At 32.1% G+C, this 22,638-nt stretch overlaps 3 protein-coding genes across 4 annotated transcripts; all 3 read left to right on the top strand.

Annotated features, from left to right (window-relative positions):
- The first annotated feature begins 9,670 nt into the window (after positions 1–9,670).
- Positions 9,671–12,656, top strand: LOC140986347 (uncharacterized). Its single transcript, XM_073454553.1, has 4 exons — positions 9,671–9,899; positions 10,975–11,595; positions 11,675–11,850; positions 11,963–12,656. The coding sequence occupies exons 1-4, from the start codon at positions 9,811–9,813 to the stop codon at positions 12,559–12,561; spliced, it is 1,485 nt and encodes a 494-aa protein (XP_073310654.1). The 5' UTR covers positions 9,671–9,810; the 3' UTR covers positions 12,562–12,656.
- Positions 12,657–15,064: 2,408 nt separating this feature from the next.
- Positions 15,065–16,369, top strand: LOC140986348 (geranylgeranyl pyrophosphate synthase, chloroplastic-like). The gene has a single exon (XM_073454555.1). It carries the CDS (start codon positions 15,103–15,105, stop codon positions 16,210–16,212), a length of 1,110 nt encoding a protein of 369 aa, XP_073310656.1. The 5' UTR covers positions 15,065–15,102; the 3' UTR covers positions 16,213–16,369.
- A 4,328-nt stretch (positions 16,370–20,697) lies between these two features.
- Positions 20,698–21,811, top strand: LOC140986341 (allene oxide cyclase, chloroplastic-like). 2 transcript variants are annotated; one of them, XM_073454540.1, is made up of 3 exons: positions 20,698–20,985; positions 21,079–21,200; positions 21,298–21,811. In XM_073454540.1, exons 1-3 carry the CDS (start codon positions 20,760–20,762, stop codon positions 21,697–21,699), a joined length of 750 nt encoding a protein of 249 aa, XP_073310641.1. In that variant the 5' UTR covers positions 20,698–20,759; the 3' UTR covers positions 21,700–21,811. The 2 variants fall into 2 exon arrangements, with proteins under 2 accessions (XP_073310641.1, XP_073310640.1); XM_073454539.1 differs by having other exon boundaries at positions 20,699–20,985; positions 21,073–21,200.
- The last annotated feature ends 827 nt before the right edge of the window (positions 21,812–22,638 follow it).

The raw sequence follows: 22,638 nt of genomic DNA, 5'->3' as shown, positions 1-22,638 counted from the left end.
TTCAAGAATACACATTGACTTCTGAAATTACGCATTGAATTTCTGATCATGTGAATGCGGAGTGTGAATGCGATAAATATAGTTAATTTTGTAAATTGAAAAGGCGTCGGAAGAACGTATGAAAAATGAATTAGTGTATCTTGTTGCTACAAATGAAACAATTTTCCCACCGATAAACAATTTAGATAGACTTTCTTGGATAAGTAAAGCTTTAAAGTTAGGTAATTTTACTTAAGGGGTCTCCCAAACTAAACATGGAAACCAATAATACTTCTTTCCATGCTATCGTCTCAAAGAAAAAAAGGGTCGATCTCTATCATGTGTGCATCCGATTGATAACGATTGCGGGTTTCCGTCAAGAAAAAAAGGGTGGTTGAACTACAAATAAATTTCATATAAAAAAAAAGTGGTTTTTCTTGTGATTTTTAATTTCATGTATTATTCATATGATATTATATTTACATTACGATGAGGATTCATGTGGTTATGCTAGCATTATTTACTTTACCAAATTTGCGTTTTGGTGAGGATATGATTAATGGTTCGTAGATGATTAAGGTTGTAATTAATGACAATTAATGAATTATGGATGTTGTTTACTATATTTTAAGAGGTTAATGATGGTTACTTCTTGTCCTCATACACTCCAAAAGTTAAAGTACTTTATTTAGGGAAAATAAAAATTAGCAAGCAAAATCAAAGAAGCAACTATAACGCTTTTAGTTCATTTTCGAACGCACGCTTTCTTAATCTTTTATCCATAATCGTTAATCATGGCTAGTGGTAATGGATTTTTTTTTTTAGTTAATACACGTGAATCTATCGACTATATATAATGACAACTTGAGCACTAAAATAGGAAAAAAAAACATTAATTAAAAATTTAAAAAAAACAACGAATTTTAAATATTATATATAACATTTTTTAATTCGAAAATTCTAATTTCATTTCTTTCTGATTTAATGATATGATGCAGAATTGATAAGATCAATCCATATTCATTATTACATGTGTGATTAAAAAAAATCACGAACCTCACTTGTAAAAATAAATGTAATTATTGGATATATACTTGAGGTAATGTCTTAACGATAGGTTGAACTCAATAAGCCTTTTCGTTGGTCGGGGATCCATGTAACAAACGAAGGCATTTCGTCAATCTTGAAGGAATTTGATGATAAAATTGTAGGAATGTTTGAGACTCCGTTCGGACAAATATTTATAAAATCTTTTATAAAAAGCTACGTTCACGAAATTTTTATAAAATTTTTTAAAATTTATTTTAAGAATAAATATGAATTTGGAGAGTTATTCAATAAAAAAGTTTTTACATTAAAAAAGTGATACTCCATAAAATCGTCACATTTGGAAAGATCGAAGCTAATTTCAAAATTAGACATATCCTTTTAAGGTCCAGACCTCATTGTCGATCTAAGGGCTCAGATTTCGAACCCAACCATACATTTAGAAGTCCGAGCCCACCAAAGGACCGGGAAATCCGAGCCCACCAAAGGGCCGGGAAATCCAAGTCCTGATGTAGTTAGGGAATGTGAAGACATTCTCGTTAATAGATAAGAAGTCTCGATAAATACGAGATTCGATCAAATCTATTCGAGATAAGGCAAGAGTCATAGCCGCTATGGTTAAATAATCCTACTGCCTGAGATCACCTATCTCAGGTGGGATTCTATCCCGGTAAGAATCCTACTCCAACAAAGTAATTAACATCTTCTACATCTATAAATACCAATTATTAGTCACGATTTTGCTTTCACTTCCTCTTGTTCACTTAACATTAATATATATCTCTCTATCTTAAGTTTGCTCTACGAACTGACCTAAGTATCATATGGATCACGTCGAAAAACTCTCCAACGCCCCTAAACTTATTTCTATCTGGGCAAAACTAAGAGTTCCGACCCGATCCACCCAGCCGCGAATATTTAAAGATCCAGCTCTTCAGACTGAACTCGAGATAAAATTTTGGTATTATCAAAGATTTTAAAAACATCAAAAAACACATCTCAATTATTCTTCAACTACGAAAATCTTGTTCAAAGACAAATTTTTAGTTTTTTCATTTGTAAAAAGCTAAAAACGTTTTTAACACGCTTGTCCAGACAATACTTGGGTGAAAACAAGGTATCAAAACGAAACTAGTTGGTACACCACGACCTCCAGTATTTCTTAGATAAATTCCATCGTTTAGGCATTGGATAATGTTTTTTTCAATTATGGTAATAAATTGATTACGAAATTCAGAGTTCAGATTTTGTTGATTGTAATTTTGTCCAATAAAATGGTTGTAATTTTGACTAGTAAAGAGACAGTTAAATCCGAATTATCAAAAATATATATTTTAGTTTTACTTTTTGGTATTTGATTTATAATATTTTGCAAAAGTTTTTTCTTTCTAAGTATTATTATTATTATTTGAGCAGTAATTCCGCAATAGGATCACGACATTTAACTAGGCTGGCGGTGGCAGCGGGAATCAAGGCCTTACAAAAAAATAATACGGGAAATTGGCCTTCAGTCTCCGGCCGTCGTTTTTTTTTTGTGTTCAGTCCCTTGGTATTTTTTTAGTACCATATTTCCACATGAAGTGTACCACAATTTGTATGACATAGTACCACAATTTTGTGGGTAACGAGTGAACCCAAAGAAATGTTTTGATTGTGGATTTTTCAACAACTTCTCCAAAATAATAAGGTGAAATTGTTTATTAGATAGCTTAATCAACAAGGATATAAGATGTTTTAAAAAATTTTAAGTTTTATTATTAGTTAACTGATTTGTCAAAAGTCTGGTTTTTATATGGTAATTTAGATTTTGTTTGTTTTGTTTTGTTTTCGTTAGAAATCATTAAATTCATCGAATGTGATTTATTTGTCACTGATTTTCTCCTATGTGACAAATGTACGAGAATTAAGCTCATATTTACTCAAATTAAAATTCATCTCATAAAAAATAAAAATAAAAATAAAGCAAAACTAACTCAATACTTCAAAATAGAAAGCAAAAAAGTTTGTCGTTTCTTATTATTTTTGTTTATGTACATTTAATATATGTGATATAAATTTTATTCTTATCACATGAGCTACGTAGAAGAGTATCAATATCTACTAAATAATATCCGGAGAATTTAGTGATTTCAGGTTTTAAAAAAAATCAAGTTATTGGATGAAAATTAAACTTTTACAAGTTAAATGACTAAAACTCAAAACATATCAATTTAACTACTAGAATTACAATTTTCTTTGGAGTAGGTCTATTGTGAGACGGTCTCATAAATCTTTATCTGTGACACGAGTCAACCCTACCAATATTCACAATAAAACGTAATACTCTTAGCATAAAAAATAATACTTTTTCATGGATGACCCAAATAAGAGATCCGTCTCACAAAATACGACCCGTGAGAGCGTCTCACACAAGTTTTTGTCTTTTCTTTGAGACATAGATTTAAATTTTTTTATTAAAATAATAAGTAATAATAATTAATTGTGTATTTAGTTTTTTTTTTTTTTAATTTTGCTTCAATGTATTTAGAAATTTTTTTTAAATCGATTTTTAGAATCTTAAATGAAGTAAAAGTGGTCAGAAAGGATAAGAACAAACTCAAGTCATTAAATGAACTAATTTAAAATTAGTTTAATATGACTTAAAATCTTCTCATCTTTTAAGGAGATAGAATGATAGGAATATTATTGTGGCCGCACATTGATCCGTATGGTCAAAATAATCTATACATTAATCTATTCCTAAATTACACTTTTTAGTTAGTTGGATATGATACTTAAATTTCGAGTTAAAGTAAAAATGAAACCAAAGGTGCCAAAGACTTCATATATTCATGACCATGTTGTCCATTCACTCGTGTTGCCAATTAAAATGGGCTTGTTTATTTTTGTTGTTTAAATTTGATTGGTAATGGTCTAATTTAATTGTTTATAAGCTCGTTGTTAAAGTCTAAATTGCTTACAAAAGCTCAAATCCGCTAGACACTCTTAAAAAGTATATAAATAAAGTCATTTTTTCTACTTAATTATCTAACTTTAATTATTTCATTTAAGGCATATTGGACTCGAACTCGAGGTAAATTTGTTACCGTCTGTATCGATATGGAGTTCCATATCCTATTAGAGATATTCCAGATGTAAAGATAGATCCAAAGCCATTTGATCGAGATCGAGATCGAGATCGAGTAGCTGATCCATTTAGAGATCGGAACTTCATTATGGGTACACCCATTTTATTTTAGTAGTAACTACCTTAATACACGAAGGGTAGTTGAGATGGGAATTGAGATTGAATTCTACCGTCTTAAATCTTACTTTCTCAATAATGTTAAGAATAAGGTTCTAATTTTTAGTTGCATATCAGCTATTTGAGTCTTCGTTGATCACTTCTGTTTATTATAAAATCTTTATTAAATTATGACCGACCAACATATTAGCAAATAAACGTATTCCTAAGAGGTTTATTGGCCTAAAGCTCGACATGAGTCAGGCCTCCAAAAATGACTTCTCTGATAGGAGAACGTGTAGCAAGAAATGATATATTATGTTAAAGAGAGCCCTACACCTAAGTTCTCTAACTTCAAAAAATATCTTTGAATTTTTTTTAAACTTTAGCGTTGGATTGTTTATGCTAGACAACCCCCGACGTCTCTGACATTACCGCAACATTTGTTGTTTACTGGATACTCGGACCCGTTTACGAGCTTGTTGGAGTATGGTCTACAATTACTTGAATCCGTTTACGAGCTCATAGAGTGGTACGGCTGATTAAATATTTTTTTTGCTACATCGACTTGGCCGTGAAAATCGAACTCATGACCACATGACAAAGCACAAGTTTGTGGATTTCCATGGTTAAGTTTCCGGGCCATGAAATACCAGTAAAAGATAAATTTTCCCTTGTAAAATTAAAGTTATTTAAAAAATCTTTATTCGTAAAAGAGATTCTCAAGATCTAGAAAACGAATTTATTATTGCCCTAAATTCTTTTTTCGGGGATTATTTTAATTGAAGGATTCCTTATGCTTTGGATGATGAGTTGTTTGATACGTGGATTCATTTGGTTCTTTCTCCTTGTTAAGCAAAAGCTCGATTTAATAAATGGATGTCAAGTCTATCCCGACAACTCAAGTTCTTGTTTCCCATCTTCCAACTTACCTCGTAATTGCCAAACACAATTTAATTTATTGTTTTTATTGCATTATTAATGTATATTAAATCCCATTAATTATTTCTTGAAAGCTCATTTGAAGAACACTTTACTTGCGTTTTATTGGACAGCCATTTCTGTACTTTTTAAGAAATATCCCATGATTTAAGGGAGAAAAATTATAGAAAAATTAAAGTTTCAGACATTGTATATTTAAAACAAGTAATGTCAATAAAGAACATGTAAACAGAAGCATTCGACCTTAAGAATCTACACATCAGTTTCACGAGGATTTTTCAATGAGTTTCTTCACCCATGACATATTAAAATTTTAGCCATTTGGTATTAACACATGATATCAATTTTCCCTTAAAATGTGATGAAATAAATGATCTATCAGTGTTGAGATACGAGAAGAATTATTCCCGATGGATGATAGGCTAACTCGTTCCATGATGTCAAGAAAAAGTAATCAATATGAATAACACTTTGATTAGGATAAAATGATCGAGTAAATTTACGTTGAATTTTTTTACACAAAAAAGGTAGCAAATCTAGATTTATAATTTATGTGAGTGTTTTTCACGAAATTTGCGGGGCGTGTCAGGTACGTGATCGTGTCAAAGTTGTGAAATAATCTGACTTCTTTATCAAACGTTGTGTGTCGCGATTCGATCGTTAGCTTTAATTCCTTCGATATGTGTTCAAAACGAAAAATATAAACTGAAGAATATAATGAAATCGTAGAGAAAATCCATTAACAACATCAAATTTAACATGAACGATATTTTTACAATAAAGTTGAAGGAATATGTAAAAAATTCAAAAAACTCTTGACGGCTGGAAATTGAAATAAATAGACATAAAATTGAGAGAATTCTGCAGAGTTTTTCTGTAGATTTTGTGTTGATTTATAGATCACTCTTCTGATTCTTTTACTTCATTTTTGTCACATTCTGCATGTTAGTTTAGACTATATTCCACGATCTTCCATGTTGGGTAGTGGCTTTGACTCGTCGCGTGTGCTTTTCCTGGGCCAACTGCAACTCTTCTGGGGTTGGGATTTTGTTTATGGGCTTCTAAGTTTTTGTGAGCTTCTGGATTATTTTTTAGGTACATCAGTAAGGGAGGATTTTGTTTTGTTTCAATGAAAATCAAATGGCTGAGATGATTAAAATATGTTACACGAGGAAAAAGGCCTCCAAAGAATAGAGGACCAATTTGACCCAAAGATACAAACCAACGAGTTTTTTTTTTTTTAGTCAATTCTAAAATTATCAAATTCCACTTCAAACCAAAATAACTTTAAATTTTTTTTAGAGAAAAATAACTTTAAATTTTAGAACCTTAAGATTTAGGAATTCGAATAACATTACAACTAATTCAAATTATAAACCAAAGATAAAAAAAAAATAAATATCAAACAATTTTTTAAATATTTTAACAAATAATATTTTCAAAACAGTATAAAAGATTGCGAAATTGCCAACCAAACCCGGAAGATAATAAAAAAAATAAATATCAAACAATTTTTTAAATATTTTAACAAATAATATTGTCAAAACAGTATAACAGATTGCGAAATTGCCAACCAAACCCGCTTATCGTGCTGGCCTGAATTTGGCGGGTTGAAATGTTACCTAATAATAGTGGCACACGCTAGCTATACGCATGTAACTAAAGATTTTACGCATAAATTGGACAAAATAATTTGGAATAAGAATTTTCTAGCTTTATTCCAATATTTTCAAAATCAGTACAAATGAAGAAGACTAAAAAACATAAAAACAAAATGTAGAAAATGGGAGTTGATGGATTTTAGTGGGAGAAAAACATTTTTGTAATAGCAGGTGTATAAAATTAACGGTTTTTTTATTACCATTTTGTCCTTGGAATATATGGCTCTCACAGTGATGTTTGAGGATATTTATGTATAACTATATTGATGTGACTAAGGATGGCAATTTCCTCCGAACCCATTGGAGTATCCGATACCCGACCCGAATAGAAGAGGATATGGAGGGATTTTTAGACCCGACTAAATAATTGGGTAATCGGGTATGAGGCTTTTCGGGTTCGGGTATGGAGGCGGGTTTGATATAATCCGACCCACACCCGACCCGAATACCCGTTTAAATTAATATATTTATTTATTTATATTAAAGATTCGTCAATCAATCCACTGATTTTCGGAGTATGGAGGCGGGTTCGGGTATGGAGGCGGGTTTGATATAGTAATTATATTTATTTATATTAAAGATTCGTCAATCAATCCACTGATTTTCGGAGTTTTCAATACATATAATCATAAATTTGAAAATTATTGTTCATTTAAATAATTTTTCTTATTGTTCATTTAAATAATTTTTTAAATATTCATAACTTCATTGAAACAATTTAAATTTGAAAAAATTCAATTGTATATGATCATTGGGTATTTGGGTAGGGTATGGGTATCCGATAATCCGATGGGTATGGGGATGTGGATGAAATTCAATACCCGATGGGTATGGGGATGGGTATGGGGATGAATTTAATAAATGGGTATGTGGATGGGTATGGGGATGAATTTAATAAATGAGTATGGGGATGGATGTATGAAATACGACCCATACCCTATCCATTGTCATCCCTAGATGTGACAGATTAGACCAAAGAAGTTAATAAGAGATCCTCTTGTTATATAATAGTAAAAGATAATAAAAATAATAATTTCTTTATCAATTCTGTTGTATTGATCATTATATCATTCTGAATTTTAACAAAATTATTATTTTATTTATCTTTCTAAAAATTTTATGGTAGGTCTCAAAATTCATGTATAATTTTATCCAAAAAGAATTTTAAATAAAATTATCCTTAACTCTCCAATAATAAGTATCCACAAATCAACATAGTTTTCTCCCATAAGCCAAAAGTAGGGGTGAGAACCGTTTCGAAAAATATTAAATTTATCGGAATTTTTTGGTAAGATGATAGTATTGAATTTGAAAATTTTCGGTATATATCAAAATAATATATATAAATAAAAAATAATATTTTTAAATAATAAATTTAATATTTTAAAAAATATAAGGTGTTTTTGGTATAAAATAGTATATACCGAAATCTCGATACACCGCAACATTTTGATATAATCCGTATGTACCGAAATTTTCAATATCATATTTGTATTAATTTTTCTTAATATCCTAATTTTTTATATACATTTTTATGTTATACCCTAGCCAAAACAATATGGAAAGGGCAAAAACTGACATATTTGGACGATAATGTTCTAAAAACATTTTTCTTCGCGAAACTCTTGAAGCCCCCGCAGGAAAAGCAAAATCAAATAGAGAATGTTTTTATTCTATGAAAATATACAAAAACATTTTTTTAAAGAAGTTCAATTTTTTTTTTATAAAAATATGTTTTTTAGTATTTTCGAATTTACAAATAATAATTATTTTAAATTTAATTAACTATGATGTTCAGAAATAATTTTATTATTTATTTTAATCCAATAAAATAATTTCAAAATAATTACATATCATAAAAGAAATATACATTCTAAATTATATTTCCTTCATATAATACAACAATGTAAGATATATTTTTTCTCGTTGAAAATACCAAAAACTTTTGCACACATGATTTTAGTCACGTTGTAATAAACATGTTTTGAATACTAGATTAGAATTAGTTCTAAACATTAGTTTAAAACCGAAAGTATGTCTCTTGTGAGACGGTCTCACGAATATTTATCTGTTAGACGGGTCAACTCTACCGATATTCACAATAAAAAGTAATACTTTTTCATGGATGACCCAAATAAGAGATCTGTCTCACAAAATACGACCCGTGAGACCGTCTCATACAAGTTTTTACCAAAACCGAATTGAAATTTTAAGAACCTAGCTAATTTACTTAATTATTCTAACGAATCGAATTATTATAGCGTTTTCGGATAATTTGCATTCGTCTCTTTTATAAAATATTATAATTATTACATATGGTAAAGGAGGTAAGTATGCGAAAATAAATTTTAATAATCCGTTTTCCTCCAAAAAGTCATAATAATTAAATTCACAGTTTACAAATTTCAAAACAATCAAACTTAATTCCAAATAACAATAACTTATCAAAGTGATACAAGCCAACTAAATAATCAACCAGAGATACATATAAAAACGATTTTTCCTTTTATCTAATTAGTATGGTTTGTAGATTATTTCCTGAACTTGTGAGTTTACGTGATAATCATCGAAAATTAGCGACAACGAATTCCATCGTTATAAAAAGTTATTTTTTTCCCTCGATAAGTTCGATTTAATCGATTTTGAGAAAAAATAATCGAAGTCTGCATTAACCAAGCTAACTAATTTCTTGCATACAAAAAATATTTATTAAATATAATGTAAAAAAAATCAAATTTCCGAAGTGACCCTGGAATTACGTTTATGAAATAATGGTAATAATAAATGAAAAGAATGATGCAAATAGACGTTACTAAAAAAGCTCGAAAATTCTCACATGGTTTGGTCAATGCTTTACACGAACACATCACACAGCATCTTGACAAGGGCCGCTGGCCAATCGAGATCAGCCGCCCGCCATAAATCCCAAGATTTGTAGCAGTTGACTTTTGAGTGTTTATGGGCCTTAGCCTGAGGGCATCAAGAGTTCGCGGGGCTGTTTATTTTCAATCCAAGAATCTGTTTCCGACCAATCTTGGAGCCATGAAGTTAGTTTTCGATTCCCCATGTTATCCTTTCTGTTATTCCCTGCTGTCTGCTTCCTGTTTATGATTCGTTGATTGGGTGTTAGTTTCTTGATTGGTTGTGCAGTTGGGATGTGATTTAGATTCGGTTTGCCTGTTTTGTCGCTCTGGTCTCTTAAAGATTGTAACTTCATGAAATAATCGGAAATATTGACTTTTTTTGGCTAGATTATTGTGATTTTGTTTGAATATATGGTTGACCACTAATCGGATTCTGTGATTCATTGTATGGGATTACATACATTTCGAGGAAAGATTTTGAGATTAATTAATCATTTTATCAGATTTATGAATCCGGAGTACTGGATAAGGGAATAGCGGATTGGTTTGCTGGTGTTGTTGCTCATTATATTTTGTACAACTTTACTTGTTGTTGGGAAATTAGAAGTGCCTTCTTATCATTGTCGATTGGGAATCAGCATTGCTTTTGCATTGTATCCATGTGTCATTCGATGATGTCTCAGTAATCTTTTAGTAATGGAGGAATCAAGATCATGGAACCACCGAATATGCCAAAAAACATAGAGTTTTCTTGAACCTCGCGATCTAATTCGATTCCCAATTTCTTATCATAAGATTATTATTTCTTTTTGCATCTGAATGGTAATAGCGTATTTCTTTAGCGGCCATACTTGAAGGTGATCCATTATTTCACATATGCTGCAGTACTGCCTTTGAAATGTAGCATGTAACAAAGTTGTCTCTCATCAAAACCTCAAACTGAATCTGCTCAATAAGTTGATACACACTTGACTCTCTTTTAACTAATTTAGTGGTTTCCAAAAACAAACCAACTATGCAATTCCTCTGTCTTGATTTTTTACATGTCAGTAACAATTTATATAATATTTTGCAACGCTCGCAATCAAGAGGCTTCGTCAACTAACCTATCTGTTATGTGTATAATATACTTAACCTTTGAATTCAACCCAAATTGTATCACTGATCGGGACAGTTCTCACTCCATGATTCTCTTTGGTTCCTTTGAAGAACTTTTGGGGTAAATTTCATCTGACTAGTTGTGTTTTGCATACTACAGAGCAAGAAATTTTTTTGGGATTTCTCTTTCTTTAATTATCATCAATATGGCCGCTATAATGGAGCGTGCTGATGAGAATCTCCTTCCTGCTGTTTACAAAGAAGTCAGTGAAGCCTTTGAAGCTGGGCCATCGGATCTTGGATACCTTACATTTATACGAAACTTTGTGCAAGGATTAGCATCACCTGTTGCAGGTGTATTAGCTATGAATTATGATCGCCCAACTGTTCTTGCAATTGGAATTCTATGTTGGGCATTATCTACAGCAGCAGTTGGTGTAAGCAAATATTTCATTCAAGTTGCATTTTGGCGAGCAGTAAATGGCGTTGGACTGGCAATTGTTATACCCGCACTTCAGTCGTTTATTGCAGATAGCTATACGGATGGTGTGAGAGGTGCTGGATTTGGGTTTTTGAATCTTGTTGGAACAGTGGGAGGTATAGGAGGTGGTGCTATTGCAACGGTTATGGCTGGTTACAATTTTTGGGGCATGCCCGGATGGAGATTCTCCTTTATTATGATGGCAAGTTTAAGTTCTTTCATTGGGTATCTTGTTTTTCGTTTTGTTGTTGATCCAAGAAGAGCTAGTGGCGGTCATGATGCGATCAAGTTTTCTGATAGGTAAAGATTTGTCAACCATCTGTTTTTTCTTATTTCAAGATTTAAAGATGATTTGTAATTTGGTTTTTCTTTGATTTAGGGAGAATTTAATAGAGAAACTCAATACAAGTTCGGCAACTGTATGGTTGGATTCATGGGCGGCCATGAAAGCTGTGATGAAAGTGCCAACCTTTCGGTTCATTGTTTTACAAGGTCTTGTTGGCTCCATCCCTTGGACAGCCATCGTTTTCTTCACATTGTGGTTTGAATTAATCGGTAAGATTTTTCTGTGTTCCATGTCAGCGAAATTCGCACCATAGATTCTGGATGAAATGAACTGAAACTTGCTGCAAGACTAGCTCATGTATCCCTAAACTTTTTCTCTCAGGATTTGATCACAACAGTGCAGCAGCTTTGGTCGGCCTTTTCGCTGCTGGATGCGCTCTAGGTTCGTTTCTTGGAGGTGTAATAGCCGACAAAATGTCCCAAATATATCCTTTCGCTGGACGTGTCATGTGTGCTCAATTCAGCTCATTTATGGGAATCCCATTCTCAATATATCTTCTCTGTGTCATCCCACAAAGTGTAACCAGCTACTATACATTTGCTGTCACCTTATTCTTGATGGGACTAACCGTAAGTTGGTGTGCAACTGCCACCAACGGTCCTATGTTTGCTGAGGTTGTCCCTGTCAAACACCGTACCATGATATATGCGTTTGATCGTGCTTTCGAGCTGTCATTTTCCTCGTTCGCCGCTCCCATTGTGGGGATCCTTTCAGAGAAGATATACGGTTATGATGCTAAGTCCGTGGATCCGCTTCTTGGGTCACCTAGAGAGGCGTATGCTTTGTCGAGAGGGCTTATTTCGATGATGGTGGTTCCTACTGCCTTGTGCTGCTTGTTTTACACTCCTTTGTATTGGACATTTAAGCAGGATAGGGAGAATGCTCGGTTAGGTAGTTCCAAGGAAACTGAGATGCTATGATTTTTGATTCGGCTGGACTTGATGTTTTGTCTTGTTTTTTTATTTTCAGTTATCAAGAAAATGGTGAGATTCACCATTGATGGCCTCTTTCTTTACTTTGTAGCAATCATATGATAAGTTTTTACGAGGAATTTATCAAATGAACCAATTGAACTTTTCATACACACCAAACTCTTTGAAAGAACACATAATTAGTTGAAAGCTAAAACCAATGAAATATGTAAACTGATATATCAAAATTAAATGAGTATGTCTCTTGTGATACGGTCTCACGAATCTTTATATGTGAGACGGTTCAACCTTACCGATATTCACAATCATTCATTTAGCTAACTTTTGAGATTGAGTTAGATTCAAGTCTCAATCTTAACATTTTTGTATAGTGTTTCATGGTAATTATAACGAATTTCAAATTAATCGAAAAACAGTGTTATTTGAAATTCATTTTACTTTTTATACTAAATTGTAAATAAGTAAGATGTGAATTTAAAATTTGATCTATTATTTTTTTGTTAATACTAAAATTATAATCGCAAACCATAAATTTTAAATCATGTCCCGAGATGCACCCCTAGCTAGTGTTTGTTGGGGCTAAATTGAAAATCCCTCCCCTATTGTTTGTTGGGGGCTAAATTGAAAATTCCACCCAAGAGGGCAGCTCCAATAGAATTAAGCTTAAAAGCCAGTTAATCAATAGACCAATTGAATATGCCTACTTTGGAAATCTTTCTATTTGGCAAATCAATTATATTCTAGCAGAATTTTCTTAATTTCTATTTTCAATCTTCACTTTAAAAATGATTTATTTTGATTCTTGGTGGTATGGTAAATATTTATGTCATGTTGAAGAACTTTTTTTGTGGACTTTTTTATTTCTTGAATTGTATTTTATTCGATATCCATTCGGGAAAAAATTTCATGCTTCGTTCGGACAATCTCTTAAAATGTATCTCAAGTTGGATATTTATCCACGCATGTATTGATAAATGTTCCAACTAGGAATTTTAACCGTGTGATTTTTAGAAAGTATAAATTAGGTAGTTACTCGTATTTAATTGGTATATTTGTATGGCAAAAACTTGTGTGAGACGATATCACAGGTCGTATTTTGTGAGACAGATATCTTGTTTGGGTCATCCATGAAAAAGTATTACTTTTCATGCTAAGAGTATTACTTTTTATTGTGAATATCGGTAGGGTTGACCCGTCTCACAGATAAAGATTCGTGAGACCGTTTCACAAGAGACATACTACATTTGTATTTGATGCGCCAGTAATTCAAAATTATGAGCTTATAACAATGATTTATTTATTTTTATTTTTGAAACCACAAGTGATTGATTTTTCTTTTTTTGACAGTACAAGTGATTTACTTTTTTTTTTTAAAAAAAATAGATTAGTCAAAACAACTAATTAAATAGATATAATTTGGATGCCTTATGATATTTATTAATTTTTGCAATAATGCAAAGCGGCATTAATATTTTGTAGTAGCTACTATACAGTTAATGATCATAAACTGACAATTAATCCCATCTCTATTTTTATTTTTAATTTAAACTTGTTCTTTAATAACTCCAAAAAAATTTTTCGGTTTTTTCTACAATAAATATATATTAAAATTAATATAATATACAAGATTATATAAAAAAACAATATAAATATATATTATTGGAAGAGAAAAAAAAACTCCATTTTCAAAGGCATGATCAGGCAGATTATTAAGTCAACTATACAAACATTTTAACTTGGAACTATATTTATAAAGATCAAAAGTTTATTTGATTTTTCACTATATATATATATATATATATGTGTGTGTGTGTGTGTGTGTGTGTGTGTGTGTGTGTGTGTGTGTGTGTGTGTGTGTGTGTGTGCACAGATGACTTTAAAGTCAAAATTTAGGGTTGTTAGTTTGGCAACTCTAATTCAAACGTGAATTTATATTCAGTTTCTGTTAGAGAAAAAAGTTTATGCAATCTCTGATTCATAAAAAAGGTTTATGCACTCTCTAAGTCCAGAGATCTTTTCAAGGATGAAAGTAAGTACAAAAAATTGCAAAAATGTTTTTAATTATGATATTTGAGTACTAACTGTTTTATCTGATACAAAAAATAATATTTTGAGTATAAAATTGGAACAACTATATTAATGTAAGATTTGTTATACTTATTTGGGTACTCAAATATCATATATTGGTATTAGAGCTGAAAAAGTCGATTATCAAATATTATATAACTAATATCACATTTTTAATGTATTGCACCGATTTTAATCCGAGAAAAGACATGGTCATTAATATCAATACTTGTTATACATGTTTGGATACTAAAAAATCATATATTATTAGTATATTTGAAATATTTGGTACTCGAATACCAAATATTAATACCACATTTTCAATATTTTGTACCGGTTTTTATCCGAAAAAACATGATTTGTTAATACAAATACTTGGGTACTCAAAAATTATATAATAGTATCGTATCGCCAAAAACACAGATCAATAGTGGTGAAATCCAAAAAAATTAGCGCAAGATAATGAGTCTTGTCAATCCTACTACAACATGGGCACACTTAAAACCTTGCAACAACGCTAATGTTCAATGCAAGAAATCAAGAATCGCATGCTTTAGCTTTTGTCTTTCACTCAAGAACAATCTTGCCAACACTTTATTTCTCCCAAAACCTACTCCAAATCCCTCAGCTTTTTCCTTCATTCCCATATCATCCCTCCACGACGAAAGGGCGAGCAAAACGAGGTTTGATTTCGAGTCCTACATGCTCGAGAAGGCGAGTCAAGTAAACAAGGCGTTGGAACAGTCGATATCACTCGAAGAGCCATCGAAGATCCGTGAATCCATCAGGTACTCGCTTCTTGCAGGTGGCAAAAGGATCAGGCCAATGCTCTGTCTCGCCGCGTGCGAGCTTGTAGGCGGGGATGAATCGACGGCCATGCCAGCAGCCTGCGCCACGGAGATGATCCACACCATGTCGTTGATACACGACGACTTGCCATGCATAGACAACAGCGATATGCGCCGAGGGAAGCCCACCAACAACAAGAAATTCGGGGAACCCGTAGCCGTTCTGGCCGGCGATGCGCTTCTGGCGTTTGCATTCGAGCATGTCGCCACCACTACGAAAAGGGCCCCGGCAGAAAGAGTTGTTCGAGTGGTCAGGGAATTGGGTCGCTGTGCCGGATGCCGAGGAATACCGGCGGGACAGATTGCGGATCTGGATTCGGAGGGGATGGGTGGGGAAATAGGACTAGAACACTTGGAATACATCCATATGCGTAAAACTGGAGTTCTATTGGAGGCTTCAGTAGTTGTAGGCGCCATTTTAGGAGGTGCAAACGATGAAGATATCGAAAGGCTGAGGAAGTTTGCTAGGTGCATCGGGTTGCTATTTCAAGTGGTTGATGACATTCTTGATGTCACAAAATCTTCGGAAGAACTGGGGAAGAGTGCGGGGACGGATTTGGTGTTGGATAAAAGCACTTATCCGAAGCTGATCGGGATTGAAAAATCGATGGAATTGGCTCAGAAATTGAACGGGGAAGCCAAGGGACACCTTGCTGGATTTGATCCGGAGAAGACTGCTCCATTGGTTGCTTTGACTGATTATATTACTAACCGGCGTAACTGATCTTTGCATGATGTGTGTATTTTCAAATACAAGAAAAAAATTTGTCAAATAAAATTTAATATGTACCACTTCAGTTGAATCAATTTAAAAATTAAATAGATATAATGTTGTTAGACGAAAAGAAAATCATATTTCAATAAAAGTGAAATAGTTGTAGTTAATGGTTTTTTTAGGTGGGCGTTCGGATTCCGGTATCGGATACCCGACTCGACCGTATCGATTAATATTCAGGTTAAACTTTTTTATTGATCGCGTGAATTTTCAAACTTTCGGAGACAAACAAGAACAAGATGCCCTTGGCTTCATTATTTCATTTTGGAAACGGAATTACTAATGAAAAATAAAGTATGAAATTACCGGTACCTGCAACATTGTACCCAGAAATTACTTGACATATTTTTGACCAACCGACAAAAACCTAAACCCGACAATACCTAAAATGACGGCTTCCCTAGGGGTGGGTACTAGGAAAATTCATGCCCGTGATAGTTCTGAATGGTTAAGAAATTTAGAATCTCGTCTGGTGAAACAAATAATTTTTGGATACATTGAATCAAATAAATTGGTATATATAGTTAAACATAAAAAAATTATACATCGAATAGTTGAGTGTCATATCATCGGTACTCACATCAATATACACGATAAGTGTGCAGCATATTACAATTTTGGTCCCGAATGTTTGTTTTTTATTTTTATTTTTATTTTTTTTGCAGTTTTCTTCGTCTATATATGTTGTTGAAATTGAGTTTTAATTATGTATCTAATAGTTTTAATCGCTTTTAGCTAGGAATGTCAATGTAGAATTGCATAAGTGAACACCACGTTGGCTTCTTTGCATTGCAATATCGACTTCATATCATAAATAACCAAAACTACCAAAAACTTAATAAAGGTATAAAATTAAAATTGTAATTCGACAACATAAACAACTAAACTTTAGGACCAAAATACAAATTTTCCTAAACCATAATTGTCATTATTGTTACTTGTTAGATTGTATAGAAAGGGGAAAAAATCATGAAAATCTTTGATTGAGTAAAACGGTGGCTTATAAAATTGCATAATAAAACATAAAAGTAATAGAGAAAGAGTGAATGTAGTTTTAATCGCATTTAATCTAAAAAAAATAGAAATTATCAAAGCTCTAGTATGTCAATTTATAATTGAGGTAACACTCATCTATTTGATGCGATTGTACGTACATCCAAAAAGTGAGTGTTATATCAATGATAGGCACGGCGGGTGGACATCATATTAAAAATATGTGTGTACATATAGATATGTATCACCTCATCCGTGAGTACCAACAAAATGCATTCTTTTTTCTCAAAATCATATCGCAAATGAAAACGACTAACGAATTTAATGAAGTAATGATCATTTATTTCAACATCGCTCAAGAATTATATACATCAAATAATATATGATATACTTGATCACACACTTATTCAAGCATCAACATGACAATTAATATCGCAAAAAATATCATGTTCTTCCATTCACTAGTTATCGAATTCCATTTACATATCAAATAGTCATCGAATTTAATAATTAATATATTGATAATTGAGAATTTTAAGATGAGATCTCTTTGGAAGAAAATATAAAATATTTGAGAATATCGTAATTTTAATCATGTAAGTTAGTCTGTTTTGAGTTTTAATCATATGACTTGTCAATGTTTGATTTTAATCCAATAACTGTTTTTTTTTTTTAGTCTTTTTCTGGCTCCTCGAATATTATTTATTTGATAGTGATATTCTTCTACACTACATAGCTCATATAGCGAGAACAAACTTATATTACAGACATCAAAATAAATATAAACAAAAAAGGAAAAAAAAATGAAACTCAATATTTCAAAATAGGGGGGAAGATTGTAGTTTCACTTTATTTTTGCGTAGATAAATATTAATGTATATAATTTCTGTTTTTCTTATTATATTTGCCATGTAGGAGAGTATCAGTTCAAAATAAACACTATTTGATAGATTTTATTGGATGCAAACCAAAGATTGACAAGTTACAAATTAGAACCCCAAAACAGACCAACTAACATGACTAAAATTGTAATTTTCACTAATTAGTCGAAACTGAAATAGTAAAAGTAAATAAACTAATCAAAGATAAATATATAGATTAAAAAATAATATTGAGATAATCGACAATTTGTAATAAAGTAATTTTTAAAGTGTAACTTGCTGTTGTTTTATTTATAAATAATTGAGTTCGGAAGTTATTTCTATAAGTCAATCTGTGAATTCTAAATTAATTAATAAACTTCGAAAGATATAAAATTATTCTTTATCCTATAATTTAGTTAATATTGTTGAGATTAGGTTCGGGGAATGCACCGATTGTTATTCTAAAATATGGACCATCTTATTGGGTTAGTCCTCTTGGGCCAGAAGACAAGTGATACTGGATCCAGAATCAAATAATTGGGCCAAAGTTAGCAACTTAAAACTGGGCTAAATATGCAGTCCATCTCTCAGTGGGCTTATGGAGCCAGAAATGGGTTTGGCCGGTTGTAGGTCACATACATGCCTTGGACCCACGTGCGTATCAGGAAGGACGGAAAATAGGACTTTGAAGTTGAATTAGTTAGAGAGGAAAATATATGAATGATAAAATGTCAATTTTAGTCCTAATATATTTATTTGTGATATTTTTTGTTATGTATGTCTTTTTAAAATTAATTATAATCATTTTCGTCAAACTAATATAATTATTAAAATTTATAATTAAATTGTCAAACACACGTGTGTATCTCCAGAAATTTTTTAAACAACGTATTTACTAATATTGGTCATTTAATAATATGATTTTAGAAAATCATGACTATAATTGACCATAAACATAATTACATAGTTATAATTGATCTAACGAATCATATATAACTAAAAAAATCACAAGTCTATATATACATGACTAAAATCGATATTTTGTTTCACTCACACTGCGCTGAATAATTTTTAATTATTTTTTTATTTGTCAATAATATTTATATTTACAATAAAAGTAATATTTTTGATATAAAAAATANTTTTTAATATAAAAAATATTTGATTTCATCTACCTCACGAAATTAACCGTAAAACCGTCTCATAAAATTTTTAATGTTTTCATCTACCTCACGAAATTACTAATGTATCTTTATTAACGAAGTTTTGAAAAAATATATTGTCATTTGTTAAATNAAGGTATAATTTCCAGTACATTTCATGGATGATAGTGGGACAGATGGAGAAAACGAGTGCTCAACCCACTCTTTTGATTACTAAATTCATAACGATGTAAATGGTATGGAAAACAGCTATTACATATAGTCTGTACAAGATTAAGTGTTTATTTTTTCATTCGTCTCAAATATATAATCAAGTTTTTTTATTCGTGATTATTTTATCTTATCTTTTACGAATATTCATCATTAAATATATCAACTAATTCCGACAATTTTTTTATTCTATTAAAGCATTAATTAAATAAGATAAAATGGAAAATTTTATTGTAAAATTTAATTTTCCAATAACTTTTTGATATATATGAAAATACACAAGCTTAAATATATGAAAGTGAAGAGTACATGTGTTATATATTATCAACAATAAGATATTAATGTATCTATGTCACTAACTAACTTTTGGTTGTTCTTATTTGGTGTATCAAGTAAGAAGCAAACACAGTCAATAATAGGAGTATCAACTAACTGAGCTGTTTTGCGAAAATTTCGAGCTGACTCGAAAATTTTTTTATTCGTATTCGAGTTTATCGAATTGGGGCCGAACTCGAGGACGTTTGACTTTTTTCGAACCAAACTCGAGCTCAAATTACTTTATTTGATAGTTCGCGAACCGCTCGTGAATTTTAATATTATATAATATAATTTTATTATATATTAAATAAATAACTTTCGAGCCTTTCACATACTTGTTTTCGAACAATAGTTCGATTAGTTAACGAACATATTGATTTTTCGAGCTGACTTCGAACTCAAACCGAATTCGAACAAAATTTTTTAAAGTTTTCGAGCTTTGAATTAAGCTCAAACTCAAATACAACTATTTCGTTACCAGTTCAAACCTTAAATTTTTCATTATATTCATCTCGATTCGATTTCTTAACACCTACTCCATGATAAATCCCACACTCCAAACACACATTTGACACCAATTCATTCCGAGCAGATGTATCACACAATAGTAGTCATTTATGTACATAAAAATAATAATTAATATATTTTTTTATATCTAAATCCTACAAGATCCCATATTTGTTAAATGTCATTTTCATATAAAGTGTAGCACTCACAAACATAAAATTAATAATATTTAATTTTTCGAATATATATTATCAAAATTTATTGAAAATATTTTGATAATTTCTGAAATTATCCATAAAAAACAAAATAAATAAATAAAAGACCACGAAAAAACAGTCCACGCCCCTCCCCCTTAATATATAAATAAATAGAGATGTGTCCACATGGTTGCATCGATCCTTAATCTTGAATATTTCCACAACTTCTCCGACCGAACAGAGCAATGGCTGCTTCGTCGGCTTCCGCCGTTATCAGGGCCAACCTCCTTTCATCTTCCACCAAGCTACCGCCCACCGCCGTCACGAGTTGCTCACTCCAAAAGCTTCTCTCTTTCAACCAATCTAACAATTCATTGACCACCCCCAAGAAACTCACAACTTCCGCCGCCGCCTTAAGATCATTCTCATGCAAGATCCATACTGAGAGCCACCCAACAGATTCAAGATCCGGTAACTACATGTCCTTTTGTAGCTATAAAATGGGAAAATTTTACTGTGTAGTTTGGTGAGAATTAATTTTTCTGGGTTCCCTTGTAGTTTCAGGTAAAATTCAAGAACTGAAAGTGTACGAGATCAACGAGCGGGACCGTGGCAGCCCTGCTGTTCTTCGACTGAGCGGAAAGCCCGTCACTTCTCTGGGAGATCTCGTCCCTTTCAGCAACAAGGTAAAAAAAAATTACAGAAAAAGTACTGTCAAATCTATAATTCCAAATCAAACCAATCAAAAATAACTGAATCATTTCGTCGTTTTATTCTTCTCAGGTGTATACAGGGGACCTGAAGAAACGCGCCGGGATAACGGCTGGAATCTGCGTGCTGATCAAGAACGAGCCGGAGAAGAATGGTGTTCGTTTCGAAGCAATCTACAGTTTCTACTTCGGAGACTACGGCCACATAGCTGTGCAAGGACCGTACTTAACTTACGAGGAATCGTACCTCGCCGTCACCGGCGGCTCCGGCGTGTTCGAGGGGGTGTACGGGCAGGTGAAGCTCCAACAGCTCGTCTATCCTTTCAAGCTGTTCTACACTTTCTACTTGAAGGGCATACCTGATCTACCGGCGGAGCTGATGGGGGAGGCGGTCCCGCCGTCGCCTGAAGTTGAACCCACCGCCTCTGCTAAAGCTTGTGAGCCGGACTTCACTCTTCCGAATTTCATTGATTAGAGGGGAGTGTTGGAGTTTAGGGTGTGTTTGGCTGTGGAATAATCTTTTTATCAAATTGATTTGTTCGACTTTATGATAATAATTATTTTAATTATTAGTGTGTGTTTTGTTAGGACATATATGTATTCAAATATAAATATAATTATGACGTATAATATTATTTTTATTAATATAACCAACGAATTTCTGTTAAATAATAAATAAAATATGTACAAATAATGAAACCAACTTTATTCCGCACTTCAAATGGACGAGGTGTGTGAAATCGACATATCACTACTTGTTGATTGTTTATATCAGTTGTTATGTTCAAAATAATATCGAATTAATTCGTGTCTAACTACGATAGTTGAAATGTTTGAGTTAACAAATAAAAATTAAACAAAAGAAAAGACAGAAAACTCGACCAAACATAAACGAGCGTCCATTTGTTCCTTGGATTGCCCTGGATATTTCCAGAAAAAATTGAAAGACCTACGCAGGCGCCCTTAAAATGGCACCCAGGAGCCCGACGACAATGAATGACGGAAAGTCGCAAATTTTCATAATATCTTAGATCCAAATGATATCCTTTGATATATTTTATCAGAATTTTGGATGAAGAGACACTTCTGAGATAAAACATGTCCATAATGATTGAGATCTATAAATTTATGATCAAAGATAACAAGAATAGACTTTTGATCATCAGATTTTTCTGCACATTTGCATTCATTTTTCCTTCTCTTCTTCTTTTTTTCCGAAGAGAGTACACTTCATTTTCTGGTTATTATCATTACAATTTACAATGTTGATATTGTAAGAAAGAATTGTTGTATATCAAGAAATAATTGCCATAACCATAGCACCAAGTTGAGGCAAAATTCTTGTCAAGGAGAAAATGTTCAACACTTGTCTCAACTCAAATTTCTACACATTTTTCATTGTTATTATCGAACT

Source organism: Primulina huaijiensis, chromosome 10 (genome assembly GCF_012295235.1).
Source record: "Primulina huaijiensis isolate GDHJ02 chromosome 10, ASM1229523v2, whole genome shotgun sequence".
NCBI classification, from domain to species: Eukaryota; Viridiplantae; Streptophyta; class Magnoliopsida; order Lamiales; family Gesneriaceae; genus Primulina; species Primulina huaijiensis.
Note: the sequence above shows the minus strand (reverse complement) of the source record. Positions and strands in the feature narration are given on the sequence as shown.